This window comes from Phoca vitulina, unplaced genomic scaffold (assembly GCF_004348235.1).
Source record: "Phoca vitulina isolate PV1807 unplaced genomic scaffold, GSC_HSeal_1.0 scaffold5, whole genome shotgun sequence".
In the NCBI taxonomy this organism is placed as follows: Eukaryota; Metazoa; Chordata; class Mammalia; order Carnivora; family Phocidae; genus Phoca; species Phoca vitulina.
The window spans coordinates 80,276,645-80,291,976 of record NW_022589708.1 but is presented as its reverse complement, the minus strand read 5'-3'; the positions used below and the strand labels follow the sequence as shown (position 1 = coordinate 80,291,976).

Below are 15,332 nucleotides of genomic sequence, written 5' to 3'. Positions count from 1 at the left end.
AGCAGCGACCCAGAATTGACTAGCTGTGTTCTCCGAAGAGTGTAAGGCAACGGAACAGTCGGCTAGAGCTGGCTAGAGCTGTGGGTGGTTCCGAGTCGCTTTTGGAAGAGGCCGCATTTTACACTTGAACTTGGCCAAAAGGCCGAGAAGCGATAAGAGGCCGCATTTTAATAGTAGGGCGATAGCTGTGGTGATGGAAGAGGTATAGCTGTATGGCAGCCATTTTAAGGGAGAAGATGCTTTAATTCCAGGAGCCGGTAGGCGAGCCTCCAGTCAACCGCTGTGCTTTTACAGTTGCTGGATCATTTCGAACCGCCAGTTATGATTACTCTAGCGGTTCATCATCTTAAAATTGGGCATCCTGCACAGCAGTCATAAGTAATGAAGCCATGCACCGACATCTTTAGTAAGGGCGATCCTTAGCGACGTGACAAAGTTTTGACGCCAGCCTATTGGCTGTTCCAATAAGCATGCGCCTCCAGATTGGCCAATCGCCTTGCGACTCCCAACCCACCCTCCGTCATCTTAACATTGGGCACTCCCGACAGTAGCAGAGTGTAGCGAAGCCTCCAGCGACCATCTTGGTTGAGGGCAGAATCAAGGGTGGCGTTGCTTACGCTGCCCCGGCATTCTCCTGGACCCACGTGGAAGTCGCGGTCAGGATGGTAGGAGGGATGTTTGAGCTCCTGTTTTTGATGTTGGGGACTCGCGCAGGGCTGGGGATGATTCCTAGGCTTGGGGTTGGTAAGGCTGGTGGCCCCCGGGGCCCGGCTGTGCGTGGCGAGAAAGAGGCTGATCCGACCCTCTGTTCCCTAGCTGCGTCGTGAGGCCCGCCTTCGCCGGGAGTACCTGTACCGCAAGGCCCGCGAGGAGTCGCTGCGAACCGCCCAGGAGAGGAAGGAGAAGGTTCGGCGCGCCCTGGAAGGTAGGCACGTCTCAGCCCCCCCAGCGCGGGGGGGTGGGGGGGGCTCTAGACCTGTAGTTATAAAAGAGTATTGGTTTGCGGGCGCCTGGGTGGCTCAGTCGTTAAGCGTCTGCCTTCGGCTCAGGTCATGATCCCGGGATCCTGGGGTTGAGCCCCGCATCGGGCTCCCTGCTCCGCGGGAAGCCTGCTTCTCCCTCTCCCACTCCCCCTGCTTGTGTTCCCTCTCTCGCTGTCCCCCTGTCAAAAAAGTAAAATAAAAAAAAAAAAAAAAAAAGACCATTTGTTTGCATTTTAAAATCTAATGGAGTAAAAGACCAAATGGTATAAAACGCGTTTATATTAGCATTTCTTAGTGTTTGTGTGGCTGAGCAACCTTTCAAGTATTTACTGGCCTTTTTCCTTGTCTTTTGGCTTTGCAAATGTCCCTTCCGTGATGCTATAAATTTCATATCTTGTCGTATATGCTGCGGTATCCAGATTTTACAGTTTGCCTATTAGTTTTGTTTATAGTGTGTTTAGTTCTTCCCAAATTTTAAATTTTTACGTTGTCCTATAGATGTTCTCCCTACCGCACCTACCCCCATTGTTTTTTTTTTTTTTTTTGCTACCTTCTTCAGTACAAAATAGCAAGAATATCTTACTGTCTTTTTAGCGTTATTATGATTCCGTTGTATTTTAAAAGCATTAAACCGTTGAGAATTTAATTTTATTCGACCTGTGAATTAGGATCTAACTTTGCAATATTTTCTCCACTTTTTATTTGTCATACTAATGAAGAGTGGTAGCATGCCTGAATGGAAATGTTATATTTATCCCTATTTTCTTGGTTCTTGTGTGGGTTCTTGTGTAGAACTTTGTTTCCTATCTGGATGGTACATCAGCTTACTACCTCTGATTATTTTAAATTCACTTTGGTTTTCTGTGTTTTAAACACATAAAGTGCATGTGGTATGTGAGTATATGTTTACCTTAAGCGTTATGTTAAATACCTGTGACCTATCTGCCCACATTATTAATAAAAAATGCTCAATATATTGAAATTCAAGAATATTTTCCCCAACTCAGATAACCACAATACAGGATACTGTTTAAAAATAAGCCATTTCCTTGCTTTTCTTTGTGCTTTGTATCGTACTTGTTTGTATCCCTAAATCATACGGGGTTGGTTTTCAGTTTTAAACGTAGTTATTAGGTTGTATGTATTCTTTCCCAGCTTTATGTTTTCATTCAGCATTGTTTCTAAGATCTATTGAGTGTAGTGGGGGCTCCCATTTCCCTGTGCTTGGTGTTGACCTCATTTTTTAGTCTGGGGCAGTTAGGAACAGCATTGGTGCTATGAACCTTCTCTTCCATGTGCAAGAATTTCTCCAGGGCATATTGGAAAGACCTGCTGATTCCAAGGGCATGTTCATATTGAGCTCTGTACTCCAAAGTGGGCATGCCCACAGCCCAGCCCTTTTTTAACCAAGTCTAGCTTTAGTTCACAGAGGAAACCTCTGACCCAAAGCATCAGGTTTAGCAGTTTTGTTGTCAGAGGGTTTCAGGGTTTCTGGTCCACCTTCATACAGAAAGAGCACTCTGTATTTGTTCTTTTAAAAATTAGTTTGTTAGTTTTTTTCTAATTACAAAAACAGTATATACTTGCAACTAAATATTTTAGAAAGCCCTAAAACCATGAGACTCAGGAACCATAAAAAATGAAATCTCCTGTAACCATTGTTTTTTTTTTTGTTTTTTTTTTTTTAAGATTTTATTTATTTATTTGACACAGAGAGAGAGAGCGAGAGAGGGAACACAAGCAGGGGGAGTGGCAGAGGGAGAAGCAGGCTTCCCGCGGAGCAGGGAGCCTGATGCGGGGCTCGATCCCAGGACCCTGGGATCATGACCTGAGCTGAAGGCAGACGCTTAACGACTGAGCCACCCAGGCGCCCCTCCTGTAACCATTGTTAACAGGTTGGCATGTAGACAAAAATAGTTTTGTCTCTGTCTTCCCCCTGCCAAAAAAGTCGTGTATCACCTTTCTGCACAGAAAGGAGTGAAAAGGGTACTTTATAGTAAAGTCTACAGTTTTTGTAAGCCACAGTGTTATATAAACTGAGGGCTCCATGCATGTGTCTTACTCAGCCCCTCTGTGTTCCCCCTGCAGAGAATCGCCTGATTCCCACCGAGTTACGCAGGGAGGCTCTGGCCTTACAGGGTTCCCTGGAGTTCGATGACGCCGGCGGTGAAGGTAAACTTTCCTGACACTGGGCCAGCTTCTCCCCCTGCACTTGAGCCTGCTGGCTTCCATCTCATTCCGCAGACACCTTGAAGGAAAGGCTGTGGAGCTCCTCCTTGCAAAACTGTCTCCCAGATGCCCTCATGACTCTGCACAGATGGCACCTCAGGAAAGCTCTTTCTTAGTGCTCCCAGTTTTGTTTATATAACATACAGTATTATCCCACTTACTCTGTTTTGTCTGTTAATTGCCCCCCTTACTAGAATGTGAACTCTGCTGAGGCAAGACCGTGTCCGTTTTGTTCACTGCCATGTCCCCAGGTCCCAGCACTTCATTAACACCCAAATGTTTCATTCATTGCATTATTCAACAAATATTAAAGGTATCACAGACTTTATGAATTTTTGTTATGAGGGAAAGGAGTCTGTTACCTTTGGCCTTAACAGAATCTAGACTTGCGCTTAGGTGGTAGCCATTAGCCCTCTGTGATAAAAAAATGAACTAAAATTAAATCAAATTTAAAAATTTAGTTTGTCAGTCATACTTGTGTTTATAGCCAATGTGGCTGGGGAGCCACCCTCTTGCTCTGTGCAGATGTAGAGCATTTTATGTTCATCATCGAAGGTGTTGTCAGACAGTGCTGCTCTAGACAGATTCAGCCACCCTCAAGTTAGCATTTTATTTCCCAAGACAGTGTCTCGTTGTTGCCCCTCATGCTCTGACAGGTGTGACCAACCACATGGATGATGAATATCGATGGGCAGGGGTCGAGGACCCTAAGGTCATGATCACGACCTCCCGAGACCCCAGTTCCCGCCTCAAGATGTTTGCAAAGGTACCAGTAGTGGGAAGTGAGTGGGAGGTGCTAAGGCACTAGTGGCCCCAGTCCTAACTCGAGTTCATGTACAGGAGCTGAAGTTGGTGTTCCCAGGTGCCCAACGCATGAACCGTGGCCGGCATGAGGTAGGGGCACTGGTGCGAGCCTGCAAAGCCAATGGTGTCACCGACCTGCTGGTTGTCCATGAGCATCGAGGCACACCTGGTAAGACTGTGGGTGGGAACAGGGTGTCTGCTGGGGTGGTTGTCTGAGAGCAGATAAGGTTTCTGACGGCCCGCCTGGCCCCACCAGTGGGGCTCATTGTCAGCCACCTGCCCTTCGGCCCTACTGCTTACTTCACACTGTGCAATGTGGTCATGCGGCACGACATCCCTGACCTGGGCACCGTGTCCGAGGCCAAGCCTCACCTCATCATACATGGCTTCTCCTCCCGACTAGGCAAGCGGGTGAGTCTGGGTCCACGGGGTGATGAGGGCTGGGGGCACGGAGTTGTCGGCTGGGCATTTGCCACTCTCCTTCCCTCTGACCCAGGTCTCCGACATACTCCGTTACCTGTTCCCTGTGCCCAAAGATGACAGCCACCGGGTCATCACCTTCGCGAACCAAGATGACTATATCTCCTTCCGGTAGGTCCATGGGCTGGCCTCAGAATAGTGTCCTGACCTTTGTGTCCCACTGCTGTTTGTTACTGACCCACATCTGCTCCCTGTCTTCCGTTACCCATGCCCTGCCTCCCCTTGCCTCAGGCACCATGTATATAGGAAGACCAGCCACCGCAGTGTGGAGCTGACCGAGGTCGGACCTCGCTTTGAACTGAAGTGTGAGTTTGGGGCTTCCCTGCCCTTCTGGTGGTGGGGGGGTGCTGGCGGCGTAGGTGGCAATGTGTCCATCTCCGCCCCCCAGTGTACACAATCCGCCTGGGCACGCTGGAGCAGGAGGCCACAGCCGATGTGGAGTGGCGCTGGCACCCATACACCAACACGGCACGCAAGAGGGTCTTTCTGAGTGCTGAGTGAACCCGCTCGCTGGTCAGGATGTGGGCCTGGACCCAGGACTCGGGGAGCGGTCAGAATAAAGTCTGTGTGCCACACCACCCCTTTGCCTCTGTGTGGTCAGGACAAGCCCACTGTCAGGCTGAGTGTGAGGGACAGTTTCCACTGGATCTTCTTAGGTGGGGAGCTGACAGCTCAGAGACATTTGCAGGTGTGCTGTTGATACTGTGCCTAGGACAAGGCAGGCCCAACCTGCTGGCTTGCCCCTTAGCCATAGCCAAGGTTTGGGAGATTTGGTGTTGCTGTCACTTGGGAGTCAGGGGCCCTGTGAGAGCCCATCTCAGACTGGGACTGGTATGTACCCAAAGACCTTGGTTTTACACAGAACATGTGTCAGGACCCTACAGCATGCCTCCAAGTTGACGTGGAGGGGGGTATAACATTAAGTAAGAAAGCGATCACAGCACTTGGGGCAGGCCTATTAAAAAAATACTCAGGCAGGGGGATGGTGAGTGGGGGAGACCTCTGCAGATGCCCTGAAAGCTACAGGATGGCATGAAGCAGCAGGGACCACCTGGATGACCCATGCAAAGACCCTGAGGTGGACGTGCTCATAAGGGTTCCAGGAGCAACAGTGGCCTAGTGAGAGGAGTCTTGATGGAGAACAGGCAATAGGACTTCACAGGGATGTCTGTGACTTCTGGCCCCACTCATGTGAATCTAGGGCCTTCCGGAGCCTCTCTCACCTTGACATAACCTCAGCTCACAAATGAAGGATATGCCACTAAAACTTTTATGCAAGTTATGGAAATTCCAAAATACATACAAAGTAGAAGTAGTATGATGTTTATATTAGTTTTCTGGGACTGCCAAAACAAACTGCCACAAACTGGGTGGCTTAAAACAACAGATTTATTCTCTTGCAATTCTGGAGGCCAGAAGTCAGATTAAGGTGTTGGCTCCACTCCCAACCCCTCCTCCATTACTTGCCTCTTCCAGCTTCTGGTGGCTACTGACAATCCTTAATATTCTTTGGCTTGTAGTTGCATTGTTGTGGTTTCTGTCTTTGTCTTCACGTGGTCTTTCTCTACTGTCAAGTTTCCTCTGTGTGTCTCTTATAAGGACACTTGTCCTTAGATTTATAGCGCATCAGAAAATCAAGGATGACTTCTTCATTTAAAGATTCTGAGCTTAATCACATCTGCAAAGACTTTTTTTTTTTCCCGAATAAGATCACGGGCTCCAGGAATTAGGCTGTGGACATATCTTTTGGGGCCACCATTCGTCTGACTACACGTCCTCATTCCTCACTTTCAGTAGCTGTGGGGCTCCTGCCCTTCCTGTTTACTGTATCCCCCTGTACCTCTTGCAGACATCACAGGCATGAGGATGATGCTCCCCTGCTTACTCTGAGCATCCTCATGGTGAGCACCATGAGGCCTGGGGCTGCATTCACTATTTCACAAGCCTAGAGCAGGCCCTTAGTCACTGGTGTTTTATTTTTTAATAACAGCACAGAAGTCTCAGAGCAGGCCTTTGTGCAAACTATTTATTATTCATTTTATTGTGGCTTCCACTGCTAAAGAAGTCTTTGAGTATAATTCTTTCAAGTTCCTCAGAGAAGTCAACACACTTGGCCTCATCAGTAGTGGGGGGCTTTATGAAAGACGGGTCCACGTTTTGCTCATCAGCTGTGTTTAGCCATTGGATGTGAATGGTATGTACTGTCAAATGATACTGGGGGAAACAGGACCCCTCATACTGTGCTGGTGGAAGAACCTGTAGGTAAAGGATTTTCAGATGGCAGTTTGGTAGAGTTTCTTAGCATTTAAAATGTTCTACTTCTTGAGTCACCGTCCTAGGGTCAGAAGTGGTCACTGTGATGCTGCTGGGGACAGCTTAGGCACAGCTTTGCCTGGATGTTTGAGCAGGGGAATTTGTAGAGTGAGTCAATAAAATAACAGTAATGAAAGCACGAAATAAGTTGTGGGAAATGTCCACTGTAGTGCCTTATGTATCGCACGGATAATATCCTGAGGACTCACAGGGAGCCTTGGATTTGAGGCTTGGTACAGTGCTTAAAGGGATATTTATGCATCTTTTATTTGACTTTTTTTGGAAGAAATCAGTTCTTTTATGGTTTTGAAATGTGAAGGACAAGGGAGGAGACGGGAGTGGGCGTGGGCTTTGGTGTGTACCATTTGGAGCATCTCCTCTGGCCAGAGAGCAGTGGCCCAGGGAGAGTAGAGGGACTTTGTGACCAGGAAAAGCCCTGTGTCATGTCTGCAACTGATTTTCGTGTTCTAGTATTCTCAATATTCAGAAATATTAACATGTGGGGAATCCAAGTTAAGGGCATGAGAGATCTGTGCCCTGTTTTTGCAACTTTTATATAAACATGACATTTCAAAAGAAAAGTTACAGAAGTTTTAAAAGAATTACTGCTAATCTATTGGGTAACAATATAACATTGGAGTTCCTTTAGAAAATGTTCTTAGTTTTTATATATAGTGAAGTATTTAGGGGTGAAATATCAGCCTGATACTTGTTTGAAAATGCTTCAGCGGAGGGGGAAAAACTGAAGCAAAATACTAATTGTCACATTTAGGTGATGCAGACGGGGGTTTGTTACAATATTCTTTCTACTTTGATATATGTTTTAAGTTTTTTACAGTAAAGGATTAAAAGGAAAATAATTACAAATGCCTGCTGTTGTTATTAAAGCATTTTTCATATTTTTAAGTTGTTAAAAATCTTCAATAAAAAGGTTGAGGTGTGAAAATAAAAGGGAACCTCCTTTACAATAAAATTGGAAAGCCAGCAGGGAGCGATCTCACGCCCTACCACTCCTAAACTCCTTAATTGCAGACCCAAATGGAAGAGAAACCTTGTAAGTCCCTGCTACTTTAGCTACTACTTTGGTATCCCAGCAGGAGAAAGAAAGGTTTTCTACTCCTCCGGCAACAGCCCCGCCAATGAGAGACTGTCACAACTCAGCCAATGAAAAGCCACTATACTTTGAACTCCCAGTTTACTCTAAGGGACTTTTTGTTTATAACACCCCTCCCTACTTCTCACTTTCCTCTGTAAAAGAGCATTCCTCTCTTTTGTTCTCTGGACTTGCCTATGGTTTTGCCTTACCAGGCTTGTCTTGGATTGCAATTCTCTGCTATTCCCAAATAAACCCATTTTTTGCTGGTAAAACAACTGCCGGTTTTATTTTTAACGTTGACAAAGGAGACGTGCCAACCATTAATGGTGGTTGAAAGCCATTGAGAGTTAGAGCCAAAGAGTGGTGGTAAAAAAAGAGGAAAGAGAATGTGTTTATGGTACAAAAAAGAAGTGAAAATTCAAGCACAATATAAGGTACATTTTAGGCATTGGTCCACCAAACTGGTTGCAGTGAATATCTTGCCCACTATCCCTTATTCTTTCCCTAGGGTACACTCCTAGAAGTGGAATTTCTGATCCAAGGAGATGCACAAGTCTAAACCTTTTGATACTTACTACCAGAAAGTTTATAGCAGGAGACCGTTTTTATCAGATTGGCAAAGATGAGGAAGGTTCAATATGGTTCATAAAGGTGTAGGGAGTTTTGTATAATAGATGTAAAACTGTGGGGAAATTTTATAATTTCTACTTTGATCCCATAGCCAGACCTAGGAATGTGCCCAACCTGCACACCATGTACACAGTGGTCACCGTGCAAGGATCTGTACCGTTGTCTGTAGCAGCAAAAGCAGGGAAACAGCCTGGATGTCCATCAGTAGCACTGAAGTTACATAAATTAGGATGTATCCACAGAGTGGAACACTGCAGCCACTGAGCACCTCAAGATAAAGTGTTGAATAAAAAGCATGGTGACACGCCATATATGATATGCTACCAGTGTGCAGAAGGAAGGGGGAGGGCCTTGTGCTGGTGTATGAACTGCATTATCTCCAGGAGGGTAAACATTCAACTGGTGCCTCGCAGGAGGGAATGGTGTGCCGAGGATCCAGGGAGGAGGGAGAATTTAGTGCTACCGTGGGTAGACATTTCATTTACTTGTTGACCACTTGCGTGAGCTGCCATCTGGGTTCTCTGCCCAGTTTTCTTTGGAGTGCAGGGAAGACACTTTGATTTTGTCTGATTGGCTTCAAGAGTTTGAAGATGTTGTAAATACTTCTCTAATACTGATACTTCTTCAAATTACAAAAGTAACACACCCTTAAGTTAAAAAAAAAAACAACAGAAATGCACAGTGAAAAATAAACCACCTTCCTCCTTCCTGTGCCCCCAACAATTCCACTGTACTCTCCAAAAGCTATGGACTATTGACTTAAAAAAATATATATATGGCCAGATGTTTTCTCTTCGTGGTATTTTTTAACCCAAAAATCATGCTGTATACACCATTCTGGAACTTCCTTTCTTTCCCTTCAATGATCTCTTTCAGCTGCCTCTAGGTTATCAAGGGTATCCAGTACACGTGGATCCACCTCCTATTTAATACCTGCACATTCAAGTTGTTTTCTATTTTTACTACCAGAAACCTTGGTTCAAGAACATCATTGAACATACCTTTGTGTATACTTATGCGAGTATATCTGATGAATAAATTCCTCTGAGCGGAATGTTGTCTTTAAAATGATCATAGATGCTGCTGAATTGTCCTCCGAGAGGCTGTCCTGGCCACTGTCAGTAGATCTGAGTGCCTGTTTCTGTGTCCTTGCTGGCACTGGGTACTATCAGACTTTTCATCTTGGCCAAGCTCTAGGTGCAAAATGGTTCCCCAGCTGAATTTGTATTTCTTTAATTATGATGGAGGTTGTGCATCTTTTCAAATACTATTGGCCATTTGTATGTGTGTGTGTTCTCTGACCTGTTTGCTCTCTTTCTCTATAGAAATGATTGTTCACCTCTATATTGATTGATTTAAATATTTTAATTGTGCAAAATTTCAAACATACAACAGCAGAGAGGACCATACAGTGAGTCCATGAGCCCACCTCAATGTTGACCAGTCTGGTTTCCTTCATAGCCCCACCTACTACTCCCTATATCCACTCACTTGTTTATTTTGAAGCAAATCCTTGACGTCATGTCATTTCATTCATGACTATTTCTGTATGTATCTCCAAAAGATAAGGACTCAACAAGAATAACAATACCATTATCACACCTAAAGAACCAATTATTCCAAATAGATATTTTATATATTCCAAATATATTATTTCAAATATCGTTAGTGTTGAGTTTTCCCAGATTACAGTATGTTAGTTTGAACTAGGATCCAAATGAGGTCCATTCATTGCAAATGATTGAAAAGTCACTTGTCATTCTTTTTAAATAGCTTTATTGAGATACAATTCACATATCACACAGTTCACCCATTTAAGGTATACAATTAAACTTTTTTATCATTGTCACAGAATTGTGCAACCATCGCTACAATCTAATTTTAGAACATTTTTGTCCCTTCTAAAAGGAACCCCGTACCCATTAGTCACTTCCCATTCCCCTCCAACCATCCCTCCAACCCTCAGGCCCTTGTAACCACTAATCTACTTTTGGTCCATAGAGTTGCCTATTCTGGACATTTCATACAAATGGAATCATACAATATGTGGTGTTTTTTAACTGCCTTCTTTTACTTAGCAGTGCATTTTTAAAATTTATCCCTGTGGTAGCATGCATCAGTACTTCATTTCTTTTTACTGCTGAGTAATAGTCCATTGTATGGATATACCATATTTTATTTATCTGTTTATCACTTTATGAAACTTGGGTTGTTTCTACATTGGGGCTATTATGAATAATGCTGCTGTAAGTATTTGTGTATACATCCTAAGTCTCTTTTAACCTATAGGATTCTCTCTCTTTTTTTATTTTTTCTTTGTAATTTATTCAATTAGGAAGCTGGTTTATTTGTTACAGAGTTTCCACAGTCTGGATGTCTCTGATCTTGTCCCTGTTGTGTCATTTAACATTTTTCTGTGCCCTTCTATTTCTTCTGAATTAACATTTAGATCTAAAGGCTCAATCAGGTACAGGTTTAAATTTTGTTGTTGGGAATACTTGGTGGAGTGTTGTGTTCTTTTACTAGGAGGATGATAATGTGTGGGGTGTCTTTTTTGTGATGGTAGCAGACATTAATATCATTGTTTAGCTCTATTAATTCAATAGGGGTTTGGAACTTGGTGCCTATTTTTCAAGAAATTAATAGGAGATTTTTTTTTTCATTACAGTTTCAAATTCATTTTTGCTGGTATATCAGAAAGTGATTTCTGTATGTATATGTGTGATGTGTGTGTGTGTATTATATTTCAACTGGATACCTTATTAAATTTTCTTATAAGCCTTTTTGGTTTTAGAACTCTCTAGCCTGATTATGCATGCCATGTGCCAGTTCCACAGTACTTTTGACAGACCCCCCACTCTTGCTTTCTCCTTGCCACAGTGCATTGGCTAGGACTTCAGAACACTGAGCAGCGGCAGCAGCGTAAGATGCCCCCTGCCCTTGCTCTTGGTCTCATTACAGGAATCCTTCCAGAGATGTGCATACTTGCCCAGACATAGATGTGCACTTAACTTCTCTCTGGTTTTATAATTGAGGGGCAGAAAGCGATGGAGAAGATCCATACCTCCCTTTGGTTGTGACGCCATGGGCTCTGCATTCAGCACCCACAGAAGAGCCCTTAGCTATGCAGAACTCCAGCCAGACTAAGCTTAAAAGAACGTGACTAGTTGGTCTTTTCCAAATAAAGTGCTGGCTGAGCTAAAGTTGGGTGTGGAAGCTGCAAGCCAAGGATGCAGGATGACCTGACCAGAGGCCCCAGGATGCTACCAGCATCACTGTCAGAGCATTTGTTTGCCTAAAGCTTACAGCAGTTGGAGCTGTTGGCACAGAGCCCAGGGCTGAGTTTATTTCCTCCAAAGGCATGTACTAGCATCTGGGGCTCACTCTGGGTGATGAAGATACCCAGGCTCTGCCCTGGAAGAGTGGGGCTGGTTGGTATGAACATTTTAAAGATGTAATTTTTTAAAGATGAGGAAGAGGGCTTTCCCCCTCCCTCTGTGAAGCAGAACAACAGGGCAGTTCCCAGTACTAGAAATCAGCCTCCACAGAGAGGTCATGTGGGTTGGCAGCAGGACTGAGAAATGGTAGGTAGGGTGGCTTTCTCCTTGGGCTGTGTTCCCCCAGTTCTAAGCTGCTGCTTTTTTTCCCAGAAAGGGACCAGGAGGGATCCTCAATTTCAGAACACTGAAATCCAGAACCCCTGAGGAGTTAGGGGAGAATAACAAAAGCCCTCCCAAAGGTAGTTAGCTGCAGTCACTGGTGGGCAGAAGCTGCCCCTATTGGAGTCAATGTCCTTTTTCCTGTTTGCTAAGCACCACATTTGTGGATGGACCCACAGGTCAGCCCACCCTGCCTGCAGGTTCTTAACAGAAGCAGTGGGAGAATTTTTTCAAATGTCTTCTGCCCTTTTTGGTCTATCAAAAAAGGAAGCCAGAGAAGAACTGCACAGTAATACTATCGATAGTCTCAAAGTATCTCCCAACAAGCTCCCTAGGTTAAGGTGGTATCTATGTTTCTCCATTATAAAGTTACAGTTTTTCCCTTTGCAACATCTGCTCAGCCTGGGTTCCTCACAGCATTAGGAAAGCTTACCCAAGCACCTTCCAGCACCCAGTTCACTTGCCTCTGTTGAGTGAGCACTATGAGCAGGCAATCAGGCAGATTGGCATGTGGCATGTGGGCATCGGGGTACTTAGGATCTTCAAGGGCAGTGCCCTCTGCTCCCACTTCATGGGATTGCCACCAATAGGGTGAACAAAAGAGCCCCTAGCAGCAGCAAATCCCATTGTAAGAACATGGCATGCAATTCTCTGGGAGAAGGGAGAGGTGGGACAGGCTGGGCTACTGGAGGAATTCCCATGGGTCTCCCCATCCCCCACACCAGCCTGAGCTGAGTAGATTGCAAGCCAGGAGCATTTGGATATCTGGAGAGACCTAGAGGGATAGTCAGCGGGGCACACAAATTAAAAATGAGAGGCAGGCATGGAGTTAGGGTGAACGTGCAACCAAAAATATAGCCAATCCAGCTGGAAGGATGACAGGTGGGCTACAGCCTCAGCCATTCTGTTCATAAGCCATAAGATTTTGAACCAGATAGAAAGGTCCCCAAATAGGCAGACACACAGACCCCTGGCTAGACAGACTTCTGGATGGACAAAACCCCAGGGAGACAGATAAGACTCCAGAGGGACAGACAGCCAGATAAATGGACAGATTCTTGAACAAATGGGAAGATACCCAGCCAGACATCCAGAAAGACCTGTGGTCAGACACATGGACACCTTCCTGGCGTCAGCCAATTAGGTGATCCCAGGCAACCAAAAGACAAAATCCCTCAAGGACAGACAGACATTACCCCAGCAAAGAGATACCCCACCTACCCAGTCAATTAGCCAGGCAGACCTCAGCTTGACAGGCTTAGCTCCTGCCAGTAAGACAGACCCCAGCCTATGAGAAAGCCAAGCCCTTAGCAAGATAAACATCACCCCGAAAAGCCAGGTGGACAGATAGGTACATCCCCCCACTGGACAAACAGACCCTCAGTCACTGGTCAGAAGATCCCCAGCTAGCCAGACCCCAGCTTCTGGGTCAGCCTTCCTGCCTCCCAGTCACCACCATAGATGACATGGATGGCCCAATGACCCTTCAATGTTGCATCTGCTCCCCAGGTACCACCAGTTTCCAGTGACCTTTGACCTCCAATGACATCCACTAACACCAGGGTCCACAAAGACATTTCATGATCCCACAGTGACTCTTCCTCATTTACTCTGGTATCCATTAGTCCCTAATGACTGCCATTAGTATCCATGAGTACTCAGACTAAAGAGTGTCCATGACTCCTCCATTGAACATCCATATCTTCTCAAAGTTCCCTGAGACTTCTGTATCCCACCTCCCCAAGTCTCCAAAAACCCATGACCATCCACAAAATCTCAGTGATTTCATTGACATATGCTATAGTGCACCGAGCAGGAGCCCTCAATGACCTTCCTTCTTTTGATCCCTCAGTTACTTAAACTACCACTCCAAATCCCAATAGCCCTTCAGCTACTTTCACAGTCTCTCACTGACCTCCAATGGCTGCCAATAACATCTGATGACAGTTGCCCATGAACATCCAAAGAACTCTCACTGACCTCCAATGAATTAACTATAAATGTCCATCCTCAGTGATCACTACTGACCATCTTTGAACTCTTAGAGATGAAACTAATAAACACTGAGGCCACGGTGACCCCACCCAACCCCTCAGTAAACAAAACCAGTGATCATCCACTTTGACTTCTGTCACTTAAACCTGGGTCAGTAAACCAGGTTACACAGCCTCAGGCCACACACACACAAATGTTTTGTGACACATGAAAATTACATGAAATTAAAATTTCAATGTCCACAAATAGTTTTATTGGAATATAGCCACACTCATTTCTTTACATGTGGCCTGTGGCTGCTTTCACACTGCCATGGTGGAGTTGAGTAGCTGGGACAGACACCAGAGACAGCAAAGCCAAAAACCAAAGTCCTTTGAAAAAAAAAAAAAAAAGTGTGCCCATCCCTAACTCAAACAACACTCTAATAATCCATAATTAATTAAATCCACAACCTGAACCAATGACCTTTTTGACCCCTCAATCACTTAAAGTACACCTCACCCCATTGGTTAACCTTTTACACCTCAACGACCTCAAACTGGACTCCACAGACACCCCCTCCAGTGACACCCCCAGAAATTCCTCCCATGACTCCTGGAGCCCTGCTGGGTGAGGGGTGGGCTGGCCCATCTACCCAGCCAGGACCCCTAGGCTCCTCTCCGCTTTCTCCAGCCTCCCCTTGGTGACCCGGGGAACTGGGTCACCAAGTGGTTCTCTTGGCCTTTTCCTGCGCATTTTCTGAAGTTGAGGGTGTGGAGACAGCAAAAAGAGAAGCTCTTTGAAACCCTTGAGAACATCTTTCCCCCTGGAACCCACTTTGACGGCCTCAGTTCTGTTTCCCTGCAGGTTTATGCGGGTTGAGATCCTTAAATTCAGAAAGGATCCTGGCGCCCCCAGCTCCTCCTAGCCCGACCCAGAAAAAGGAACCTCAGGAAATACAGAGATACAGAAAGAGACGCTTCCATTCGGTCTTTCTCACAACGGGGGTTCCCGGGTGTCAGCCCCCCCCCCCCCCCCCGGCAACCTCAGCAACCTCCCGTGACCTCCCTCGGGCCCCGCCGCCGGAGCTCACAGTGAGGGACGCCCCCAACCCAGGCTCCTCGAGGCAGGACTTGCAGCTGGATCTCCGCGACCATCTCCACT

At 45.6% G+C, this 15,332-nt stretch overlaps 1 protein-coding gene across 1 annotated transcript; it reads left to right on the top strand.

The window, feature by feature from the left end:
* Window positions 1-51: 51 nt before the first annotated feature.
* On the top strand, window positions 52-7,658 carry IMP4 (IMP U3 small nucleolar ribonucleoprotein 4). Its single transcript, XM_032403416.1, has 9 exons — window positions 52-665; window positions 817-925; window positions 3,072-3,155; window positions 3,869-3,978; window positions 4,053-4,185; window positions 4,273-4,427; window positions 4,513-4,607; window positions 4,728-4,801; window positions 4,885-7,658. The coding sequence occupies exons 1-9, from the start codon at window positions 663-665 to the stop codon at window positions 4,995-4,997; spliced, it is 876 nt and encodes a 291-aa protein (XP_032259307.1). The 5' UTR covers window positions 52-662; the 3' UTR covers window positions 4,998-7,658.
* The last annotated feature ends 7,674 nt before the right edge of the window (window positions 7,659-15,332 follow it).

Bases quoted from the DNA above. Each gene is read 5' to 3' on its own strand.
- IMP4 (XM_032403416.1), top strand. The intron at 3,156-3,868 runs GTAAACTTTCCT...ATGCTCTGACAG, and splicing joins CGATGACGCCGGCGGTGAAG to GTGTGACCAACCACATGGAT. The intron at 3,979-4,052 runs GTACCAGTAGTG...GTTCATGTACAG, and splicing joins GCCTCAAGATGTTTGCAAAG to GAGCTGAAGTTGGTGTTCCC.